Source organism: Rattus norvegicus, chromosome 2 (genome assembly GCF_036323735.1).
Source record: "Rattus norvegicus strain BN/NHsdMcwi chromosome 2, GRCr8, whole genome shotgun sequence".
Lineage (NCBI taxonomy): Eukaryota > Metazoa > Chordata > Mammalia > Rodentia > Muridae > Rattus > Rattus norvegicus.
This window is the reverse complement of record NC_086020.1, coordinates 121,839,159-121,851,180: the sequence shown is the minus strand read 5'-3', so window position 1 is coordinate 121,851,180 and position 12,022 is coordinate 121,839,159. Positions and strand designations below refer to the sequence as shown.

The following is a 12,022-nucleotide window of genomic DNA, read 5'->3' as shown; positions in this document are numbered from 1 at the left end:
TAAATACGTTTTTTCTTATGGGGTGGCTTTACCCCTGTGGGGAAGGAAGTAGGTATTATGATTTGAACATAAGCTATGTCTTCCATGGGCTGCATCCAACACCTGGGTCCAGCTGACGGCTGTGATGAAGATTGTGGGAATGGTGGACTCTTTAGGAGTGAGGCTTTACTGGAGGAACTGGAGGTCACTAGAGGAAGGTTTTGAGGGGTTAGGGTCTGGCTACATTTCCTGTCACTTTTCTAGTTCTGCCTGTGTATACATTGTGAACAGCTGCCTCATACTGTGCCACCAAGGTGCAGTGTATTTTCTCTTAAAGCCATACTACTCCTGCACCCCCACCTTCAGCTTCTTGTCAAGCATCTGGTCACATCAGCTGGAAAGGCGTGCGTACCCATTCTCACCTAAGAGTAGGCTCCAGATGCCATGTGTTACACATAAAGTCTCGCCAGTCCACAGTGGTGTAAGTGATGCCGTCTTCTCTGTCTCTGTCAGAGGAATTGTCATCCTGTATAATAACTGGACACTTTTGTCCTGGTCGAGTGGATAAAATCCGAGGTGGAAAAATGGCTATAATGATAATAATAATTATTATAACTATATATGTATATATATATATATATATAAAGTCAGATTTTAAGAACCATTACTAGCTCTATTACCATGCCAAGTTTCATTTAATTACACCTGTTAAAAGGTAGCTTAAAATAAGCCAAGGAAAAATAACAATTCTTAGTATTTCTGAGAAAAGTGAGGCTGTGCCTGTGGTAAGGAATGTCGAGCTCACTCGTGTCAGCAAGTGCAGGGCACTGAGATCGACAGTTAGATTTCCTACATGGTGACTGCAGTTAACTGTGCTGGTCACTTCTGTAATCCCAGCGGAGCAGGAGATGAAGGAGACTGTCTATTTCAAGCCAGATTAAAATTTGGTGATATTGTGCCTCAAAATAAAAATGTAAAGGAGGGTCAGGGGTTATGAATTCCATGGTAAAATAGTTTTTTAGCTATGTGAAACTTTGAACCTTGAGTCTAAACTTCAACATAGCAAAAAAAGTTGTAGCTTGATGATTTTAAAAGTTTAGTTGGACTGTTATTTATATACCAAATTCAAATGAGTGTGTAATCAGTGTTTTTTCATTTGTTAATAGTTGTATAGCTACATAAACAGTGTCAATAAGCAGCATTCTGTGTACAATCCTTTCCTCATGGTGCTTAAGGAAAGTCTCTTTAAAGTTGGCTACCATAAACACACACATGTATGATCAAACCTGAAACATATATGGCTTTTTATGTGATCTAATTGAATAAACATAGCACTCATTTTGAAGTACAAACATCAAAACACAAAGTAGACATGAAACAATTGAATATGATGTTTGCTTTGCTGCTTTTATGGAATCTCTATTGGTGACAAGGTAGGCAGTACCAGACTCAGAACGCAGACACCTACATAAACGTTCTGCTGCTACTGGGCCTTTACTACTGGTAGGAGTTACACTGCTGTAGTATATCTCCAAGTTCTAGAAGTTTCGGATTTCTGTCTAGTCTCACATAATGGTGTAAACTATGTTTATCTGGGCCTATGCTTAAGTGACCTGTCTCAGTACCACCACCGCTACCAGAAACCACACGGTGAAGAAGCTAAGTGGTTGAGTGTTTGCTAGCACGCATGAGGCCCTGGATCCCAGCACTGGGGAAAACAAACACATTGATAATGAACCCACTGTAACTTTCTATTTCATAAACATGCAATAGTTGTACAATAAATACCAAATGAAGTAAATCCACATGTTTGAGAGGACATTCTGTACCATTTCAAATTACCTAACTTCATCAATAGCTATGGACAACCACAATACATTCAACCAACTCCACACAGGTTATTCGAGCCACTGTATGCAGTAACACAGTGTTACAACAACACTTATGTGCTAGAAAGGAAATTGGTATTATCTAGCTCATGAAATCAAAACCAGGTCACTAAGGTCTAGGTAATTTATTTATAAAACAAAAATGTTCTCTGCATAGCTTTATCTCCTTATTACTTTCTGCAACTGTATGATATGCCTAATAATGCAACTTTATTAGGTAGCTGTTTCTTCAGTCATTTTACTTAAATCTGTAGTATTTCCTCCCATTTTCCTAACTTGCAAAAATCACCTATAAGGGCTTAACTGCAGACTTTTGTATTTTTAGAAACTTCTAAACTTTTTTTTTATTGATGTGTATATGTACATGTATGCTCTCTGTCTGCGTGCGTGCGTGCGTGCGTGCGTGCGTGTGTCAGGGGCTAGAAGAAAGTGTTTGGTCCTCTGGAGCAGTAGCTGTAGATTGTTTTTGAGCTACCTTTCCAGTCCCTGATTTTTAAAAAAACCAAAAAACCTCTTTCCTCTTTATGAAGAAACACCTCGTGATTAAAATGAGCACCATTGTGGGCCAGTCAGATGACTCAGCAGGTAGAGGTGTTTGCCACCAGGGCTGATTTCCTGAATTTAGCTTTTGGAAACAATATAGTTGAAGGAGAGAATGGATTCCTGTAAGCTCTCTTCTGACCTCTTTATGTGTGTCACGATGACTCTATCCCCCCAAAAAACGAAATAAATAAATGTAAAAAAGATGTAAAGAGTGTGTGTATGCAGCAGAAACGCAGGAGTCTGTCAGACTGTCCTGAAGTGCTTCTGCATGACACTGCAGCCCAGAGGAAAAGGCATGCATCCTGTCCCTAGGCCATGAAGATATCCCCATGCCAATCCTGTATATGACAGAAGAAAGGAAAACTATGCAGCCCACCCTTTTCCTTTTCTTTCAGATATGCTGACACTAGATCATGGAGAAACATGATGAGCTCAGCATCCATCGTCACACAGATGTGGTCCGTGAACTCTGTCACCACACTGCACTCCACCTTGGGTTTCACGTTGGCATCTGAAATGATAAAGGCGTTTTACAGTGAAAAATTCCACGCAGCAAAGGCCTCTTCCCTCAGTAAAGATTTACATGGATCCATGCAAATGCATTCACTGGTAATATAAGCGTAAAGATGCGAGAAGTGAGCAATGGCTACATGCGAAGGATTTAGACCAATGATAATGTATCAAAACATCCCTACAATGCATCATTGTTCCTATAATACTTCTAGTAAATAAAGTCCAATTATTCTTCCTAGCATTTGGGAGAAAAGGCACAACTAGGCTAAATAAATTCACCATAGTCCACATATATCTAGTAAAAACATCAATTTGACTTACATCCCCACTTCTATTAAATTAACATACCAAAATGGCCTGCAGCAGGAGGGTAAGGGTAGTATGAAGCTTCTTTAGAATTTTCTTAGTAACTGGCAAGACTAAGGATATTCCCACATACCTTGTAATGAAGGCTCCTGGGGTTCTTGAACATGAATTGATTTAAATTCTAGCTGCATCCTGGGTAATGCAAAGATGGTCTCTGTTTCATGGTTGTAGCTAGAACCTCCTCGGAACCCACTCAACAAACTAGAATTCTTCACAGTAGTACTGTTCTCCGAGTTATTAGCATCAACATTACGAAGTAAGTTTAGCTCTACATCCAAAACCAGAAAGGGTTATGTTAACCAAGGGGCACTGTCACCATATTGCACAATGTGTTGAGGATGGTCACTTGTTGGGGGTTCATCTGTTGCTATCTATACAAACTTTAAATTCTGAACCCCAAGATCTGGTTGCCAACAGACAAGTGAATTCTCATGGACACCAGCCTTTGTCATGTAAATTTTGCTTCCCAATTTAAAGCTATTGGTGACTAAAAAGCTACAGTTGGTGGTAATTGGGCAAGAGAGAGAGAAAGGCAGGACCTGAAACCTGAGTGCATGACCAGGAGAAACGCACCCTGAAGACAGACTGATGGAGCAAAAGCAGCCCTGGTGAGACTCAAACAGTAAGTAACTAGGGGTGTATGGCTCAGATGTAAGTTAGAATAGCTCAGAGCCTGCTCAATCTAGGCTTACAGCTTGTAAGTGAAAATACCAGGCTTTTGTGATTTTATATGGGATGGCTGGAATAAATAATTTACAACCACTAGAGTCTAGTGACAAAAAAAAGTATGTCTCTAAAAGTGATAAACTGTATTTAGACATAGGCAAATAAATGAAGCCTCAGAGTAATAGATTTAGCTAAATTGTACAAAGTGTGGCTTTAAAGATACTATATCAAATGCTAATCACTCTACAAGTTGTAAATAATGATATTCTAAATATTATCCTGACCCTTGAAATTATGTAGAAATCCTATTTTTTGGAGCATTAACTACTCTATTGCTGTGAAGATTACTGCTATAGATACATAAACAGCTTCCTGAACATCCTAGCTAAAAAAAAAATCTTAAAAAATACCCCAACAACATAAAAACCTCAACAACACCATATTCCAAGTGTATAAAAGTCAAAATAGGCCATAGTCTAATTTTCTCTTTTTTACCCATCCAGAATGTGTGCCTATTCCTGAAAGATAATCTAAAATTACAAGGTACAAGTAATTTTTTTTATTTAGAAAGATCATTTTTAAGTAAATCATTCAAATTGTAACATGATCTAATCAGCTTTGGCAAATACCAGATGATTGATAAAAACAATGTTACATATGCAAACTGAAAACAATCATATAGGAGCGACTGACAAAATACTATAATTATTTACAACACAATCTGACAGTGACATAGTTGAACATTCTTTTACACTCACTACGCCATGGGGCAGGTTTTTGTGGTGATGCCTTGTTATCCTGGTTAGACCAGAGAAGTGGTGTAGTAGATGAGGAATTCACCAGAAGTATTTTCTTTACATTATGAATCGATAGGGGTAATATTACTGAAATTTTATTCCAGGTAAGTATAATTTTCATTTTTGGCATTTTGTTAGTTAGCCATATTCTACATTTCCCAAATGTCTAATTTTTAGAATAACTACAAAATATTTCTTCCAATAATTCTAAAATATTTACCAAATAGTACAAAATTAACAAATTTAATTTTATTTATTTAAAACCAATTTATTTAGGATGGTTTCAGTTATTTCTAGAATAATTTGAATCTGTAAAATATTGTAGGTGTTTGTTTCTTGCATTAAATAACTACTTTGTGTAGCAACAGAAATAAAATGGAAACTGTATCAAGACATGAAAACTTGACCTCTACTTGATTTCTGAACAACTGACAGAGCTCAAAATAAAACAAGAAACAAAATAGGCCCAACACAGGCTAAATCTTTCTTCACCTTCATTCCTTGTGGCAGTGACATAGTTAAACCATTCTTTTACACTCGCTACTCCATGGGGTGGGTTTTCGTGGCGACGCCTTGTTATCTTGGTTATTGTTGCCATTGGGCTTTCCAGAGCACCACATGGTTTGGTAACCATGGTATTATGACCCAGATGAAAATCCAAGGTTTGAACAATGTATGTAGAGTGATCACTAGAGCCTACAATGCAAGAAAAACATCACGAGTAATAAACTGTCTTTATAGCTAAGAAAATAACTGTGACATCAGAGTATCAGATGTAGTTAAGCTATATATAGAGTAGGAAAGGCTAAGTAAGTGAGGAAGCCCACACAGAGTTAACTGGATTTATCTCAGTGAGATGAAGAACATGTTAACATCTTGTTAAGAAACCTTGGAGTGGGTCAGTCAGTGGTGTACATCTGTATACAGCTCTAGAAGCAGAGGTAGGGGATTGTGAGTTACAGGATAACCTGGGCTAATGAGTAAGACACTGTTACAAAGCAAAACACAAGGAAAAACACTGAATAGGAAACTGCTCAAAGGAACTACTTTTTTTTTTTTTTTTTTTTTTTTTTTTTTTTTTTTTTAGATTTTTATTAGTTCTTTGAGAATTTTGTGTATGTTTTGGTATCTTTTTCAAAAAACCCACCAGGGCGAATTTGTGTTGCCCAAAGATTTCTGGAGGTATCCAGGGTTCTATTACTGTCTTTATGTTTTATAACGCAGTTTTGTCTGACGGCGAATCTTGTCACGCCATCACTGTCCTCATGTTTTTACAAGGAATATTTCTAGATAACATGCTAAGGCCAGTTATAGCAGCACTAAATTTAAGTAGTATGGAGTAAGAGGGCAAGTTTAGAAGTATGTTTAGATGTTTCCTTAACAAGTCTATACTTTACAAATGCTGATTCACTAACAGTGAACTCCCTGATCTTTTAGGTATAGGATAACAAATAGAGATGGATTTCTCCAATAAAAAAAGCCAGAAGCAGCCAGTGAGATGACTCAGGGGATAAAGGCACTTGCTACCAAGCCTAACAACTGAATTTAACCCCTAAAATCTACGTGACGGAAGCTGAGGACCAACTTCTCAAGTTACATCTGTGGTATAGCACAAACGAATCCCTTCCAAAACAAAACTATTGCAAACACTCAAAAGTACAAAGGTGGTCAGGGATGGGTTAGTGTATAAAGCATTTGTTGTGAAAGTATGAGATCCCAAGCTTCAATCCCTAGAACCAATGTAAAGCTGGAAACAGATTTATGTATTTCTAATCCCAGGACTCATATAGTAAGATGTAAGGTGGACACAGGAGAATCCCTGGCAGCACGAGTCGGCTAGCCCCAGATTGCTCTCTAACTTCTACAACGCACACTGTGGCATGCACATGCCTTTAGTCATAGACATACATACACACACATACAGCATACAAAACCACATAAACACCATATACAAACATACACACATCATACCCAGACACACTTATGCCATACACATAGATAGACAGACAGGCAGACAGAGGGACAGACAGAGAGACAGACAGACAGACACACATACACACACACACACACACACACACACACACACACACACACACACACACACTCTCTCTCCTCAAAAACCAACAAAATATCAAAGAAAGAAAAATGACTTAAGCCATTTATGATCATGTCAGAGATATAAAGAATAAAAGCTGGAAATGTCAGGTTACCATCTTCCCAGATTTTCTGAGCTTCAGTCCAAAAGGCAATGTTTGGTTCTTCTAAATGAAAAAGAGCCCAGGACTTTGAACGAAAATTTGGACCATGAAAACAAGCCAGGGTCATGTGATTTCCATGCAAGCTCATGGATCCTCCAAACTGCATCCCATCTTCTGGTAATGGAACCTGAAATAAGGAGATGTGGCATCCAGACACCACCTTCAACACGCCAGGCCAGTGTCGATGGTGTGCAGCATCAAGCACTACAAGAAAACCAAGAGACATCTGTCAGTCTTGGAATGGTCTCTAGTGTCCTGAGCAGGGTAAAGGCAGAGGTGAGTGTTCTACAGCCACGTGTGATGTGTGTCTGGGGCGCTAAGCAACTGTTAGAGACAGTGGGAAAAGGTGATGCCTAGGGATGGACAGGGCTTGGGAAGGTATGGACTCTCTAATGCTCACACCTCTCACAACTGCGATGTCTACAATGCTGACTGACTTACAAAGAGCCTGAATGGTATTTCACAGAAATTCTACACAACAAGAAACAAGGCATTGTCAGGTATGTCTATCAACTTTTCACCGGTTAAAAGAACAAAAATGAGGGTTTTTCTGTTTCTTTCTTTCCCACATGCTTTCTACTTAAAGCAAGGTCAGATGACTAGCACCATCAGCACCACTCTAGGAGCCAGTTAGAACTCCGATTCTTAAGTCTACTCACTATCTCCTGCATCAGATCTGCTTTTCAAAAGAATGTCCTGGGTTGAGCACAGCTCAGTGATAGAGCATTTGCTTGACATGCAGAAAGTCCTGACTTCATTCCTTAGCACTTCAAAATATAGATTTCCAGGTATTATACATGCACATTAATGTTTGAAAAGGGCCAATCAATCAAGGAATTCGGATTGAGATTTTTTTCATTTATTCCAGTAATGTCCTTTTTTGCTGTTTACCCTTTTTTTAAAATCAGCACTACCAAAGATTATTCATTGTATTTAACTGGTCTTAACAAGGACGTTTTAAAATAAAGTAAGCCATACACTTTGTGCAGTACCACAGTTTACATATGCTTGCTCACAGCAGTGCTTATAAAGGACATAAAGGAGTAGAGGAGTAAGACATGACACCACAAGCAAGTCACTGGGAGAGTATGGTTTCCTGCAGAGAACTGGCCATATCTATCTAATAGCTATAGTCATACAAAAAGGGACTATGCCAAAGTGAAGGAGAGTAAAGATAGGCAACAACTGGATTTAAACTTTAAACATGGGCAGGACAAACTAGTTGAAACTTGTGGGTCGGTCATGGAGTTGGAATAGTGCCTGGAAGGCAGAGATAAAGAACTGGCACAGTAGGACGCTGGAGTGTAAAAACCGGTTGGTGATACTTTGATAAAACAACATTCCAGGAAGGCCAGGGCTGCACAGAGAAACCCCGACTAGGAAAACAAAGCAAAGTAAAACAAACAAACAAACAAACAAACAAGTGTACAAATATGTAGAGAACAGATAGAATGTTTAAGCTCTGAGCTGCTTCACAGTGTGATTCTGAGGCAGGAATATGACCCTTCACTTTTGTTTACATTTTCTAGCTTGCTTTTAATGTGTATGCATTATTTCTATGATAAAAATTAATTAAGAACTTAGCTCAGGCACAGTGGTGCACGCCTCAATCCCAGTACTTAGGAGGTCAGCCTGGTCTACATAATTAGTTCCAGGACAGCTTAGGGCCATGTAGAGAAGCCCCGTTGTCAAACCAACCAACCAACCATAAACGAAGCAACCAATCAACCGAGAGCCGCTGAGCTGTCGTCCTCCTGCTGACTACTGATCACATTTGCCACTGTCATCCTGGTTAAAGGTACCATCACCTGCTGCAGTCTGCAGTTCCACAGTGTCCTCCCTGTGTCCATTCCTAACCGCCTGAATGGTCTGTTCTCCCCACAGTAGCCATGGTGATTATTTACAAAGGAGTACTTTAAGACAGGGTAAACCAAAAGATACCAACTATCTTAAAAACTCTACAATACTAAATACTTATTTTTGTCCTGCACCTGAGTTAACCAATATTGTTCTTACTGATCATTCTGCTCCGTTCAGAGGTTATTTTAATGCCCCTCATTTCCCTCAAATCCCCGCATCCATTGAGAACATGTCAGGCAAGGGCCCTACCACTGAATTACACCCCCAGATCATTGTGACCACTTTTTTTTTGAGACAGGGTCTTATACTAAGTTGCCCAAGTTGAACTCTGAACTTGATCTGTAGTCTCCTGCCTCAGCTTCCCAAGTAGTTAAGATTAGAGATATGCATTATTTCTATGATAAAAGTTAGGTCCTGTTTTAGTAAAAAAAAAAAAATATTGCCTTTACCCTGCTAGGTCCAGCACTGCAGTGCCCCAGGATATCTGCTAGATATCTTGTTGGAAACACATCCCAACTCAGCGGCAGCCCAGAACAGCCACCGTACACCTTTTCCTACACTCAAACCATCACACAAAAGAACACAACACAATAATCTTTGACGAAGTTGGTAAGATATAACTGCCCACCAACACATACAAAGCCCAGTACCATTCATCCCTTAAGAACATTAATAACAACCTGTAAATACAGAGCGGAATCTTAACATCACCTGCCATCTTGTCCTGCCACGGCTCCTCCCCTCTCTCCTCCGCTCTCCTGTCTCTCTTCTAGTCTCCTCCTCTTCCTCCAAACTTCTCTCCCGCCCATTCTTCCTTCTCCTCCAATGACAGGCCTCCTTCTATCCTGTTCCTGCCCTCACCTGTACTTTACAAATTCAATGGGGAGAAGGTTCTGGTGAAGTCACCTGAGTCCTGAGCATGTGACTAGGCAGCTGTCCTTGGGGCAGTGGAATTAGCATCAAAATACAGACAACTCCAGGGCAAACCACAACAAGGTCCAGCAATGACTCTCAAATAGCCAACTCTATGAGGAACAACAGGAGCTTCAGACTTCCACAGCCCTCTGCTCAGAACTTTCCCAGCATGCTACCTCAGGTTTCTTATCCATTCACTCATTTCTACTAACACGCCACGTCAGACAAGGCTTCCCTGGTCATCTTTTCTGAAATAGCCATTATTCCACTTTAACCTTCTCTGTATCCTTCCCACGCCTTGTTTTTTTTTTTTTTTTTTAAATAAGCACTTCTACCTGAAACCATGGCTTTTATATATTCAGTTATCGTCTCCAGCTCCTATTTGAATGTAAAGCTCATGAGTTAGGGATGGTCATATCTTGCAACTCTTGTGCCTAGAGAAGTACCAAAGCATGTAGTTGTTGCTTAATAACTAAAAGCTAATTTCTTAATTACTGAGTGAAAGACAATAATCTGCCTAATATCTGGGTTAATCAACAGACTCAGTTATTCTGCATCCTCAGCCATGCCAGGAATTAGCATCTAACATCGCCACAGAGTAGGCATGCTGCCCTTAGCTGTGGTGAAGGGAAAAGCAATTCCTTCCCAAAGGCAGCTGGCACCATTCCTCGGAGCCCAGTCACACACAGGATATAAGTGTTACTTGAGAATATAACGTGCAGGGAAGATAAACTCCATCAGTGTGGGACTCCCGTTCTTACATTGTTCCTGCGAATTCTTCTCCAGGTTGTTAGTCACTGTCTTGGGTGGCAGGTAAGGAACAGGTCCCCAGGTCGACAGAGCTCGTTTACTAGTGTCAAACTGCTGCGTGAAAAACTCCTGGAGCTTCATTCCTATCTTTATCAAGTCTGGTGTAGTTGATCTTGATATCATTACTTGAAAAATATCCCACTTCAAATCTCCATGCACAAAAATCTCACTAAAGCATGAAATAGAATTTGTATCATAAATTTCAGAGATGACAGAAATAATGCAAAAATAATTAACCTCTCCTGCCCAGCCTTTTCATTTGTATTAGTTGTATCATATAAAAATTGGGCTTGGGGATTTAGCTCAGTGGTAGAGCGCTTGCCTAGCAAGCTCAAGGCCCTGGGTTCGGTCCCCAGCTCCGAAAAAAAGAACCAAAAAAAAAAAATCAGTCTGTAGAAAAAATGAACTACTTCTCGTGCTCCTGAATGCTCAGAAATACTAACGGCAGTCACATAAAGTTTTCAGAAGGGGACATACTAATACATACCTTTTATCAGTCATGCTTGAATCCAGGGCGTTATAGAAGTTTACTTTCCATTCATCCTGAAGCTTAAGGTCAGCGTTACTGAAGATACCCATGAGGATGCTTGAGCCCATGTAGTCAACCCGAGATTCAGTAGAACCCATAGTAATTTGTATTTTGTGGTTTGGTTGCTGATTTGGATGTTCAGAAATATGAGCTAAAATATAAACAATAATTATTTTCCATAGAAATATTCATGGAAAAACTTACCAAGTTCAACTTCTAAAACTCTTTTTTCCTTGTGGTGAAATTCCAACATACCGACCATCTCCAAAGCATTGACATCAATGGTCCCACCAACTACTCCTCCTTTGGAGTCTAACTGTGACCTTCCCAGACCGACAGACATGCTGATCTCTCGGTCACGGTTACTTCCTACAGAAAGTCGGCCTTGGCTTTTCAAACCACTAGTTGTCCAACTGAAAAGAAGGAAAAGATTGTTAGATAAGTGGCTGGTAATGTTCTGAATTAAAACTAGTGGCAACATCAGATGATACACAGAAGATCCATTTTACAACGAAATACTTCCTTTCGCTGAGTCAGGCTCTCAATGTGTTGTTGAAGCTGAAACTGGAACTGAAATGACCCTACCTCCTGAGTGCTGGGAAGATTGGCATATACCCGCCGCACCCAGCTCAACACACATTTGAACTAAACCCTATGTGGTCGATGTGTGAATATTAAAACTAATAAAGCTTCATAGCTAGAAAAGTATTCTAGTTCCCTATCACTCTCCTTTGGGAATGTGTTTTGCGCTGTTTGTATTATAGTGTCCTGACAAACCATTCTCAGACTAAAGTTTACCACTTTTCACTATTTACTGTCTCAAAAGATTTCTACATTTTAAAGGGTTTGAACTGCTTTACAACACTGTAAGGGACACTTAACATGCAACTAGACAGA

The 12,022-nt window shown here is 39.7% G+C and overlaps 1 protein-coding gene across 13 annotated transcripts in view; it reads right to left on the bottom strand.

Moving 5' to 3' along the window:
* Bltp1 (bridge-like lipid transfer protein family member 1) overlaps positions 1-12,022 on the bottom strand; it is a 216,622-nt gene that overhangs the window by 1,622 nt on the left and 202,978 nt on the right. For all 13 annotated transcript variants that reach the window (XM_039101992.2, XM_039101994.2, XM_039101997.2 and 10 more), the window contains 8 exons: positions 11,381-11,538; positions 11,084-11,276; positions 10,548-10,765; positions 6,964-7,215; positions 5,246-5,449; positions 3,364-3,558; positions 2,788-2,922; positions 402-567 (listed from right to left, as the gene is read on the bottom strand). In XM_039101992.2, coding sequence (XP_038957920.1) covers positions 402-567; positions 2,788-2,922; positions 3,364-3,558; positions 5,246-5,449; positions 6,964-7,215; positions 10,548-10,765; positions 11,084-11,276; positions 11,381-11,538 — 1,521 coding nt within the window. The remainder of the gene's footprint in view (positions 1-401; positions 568-2,787; positions 2,923-3,363; positions 3,559-5,245; positions 5,450-6,963; positions 7,216-10,547; positions 10,766-11,083; positions 11,277-11,380; positions 11,539-12,022) is intronic.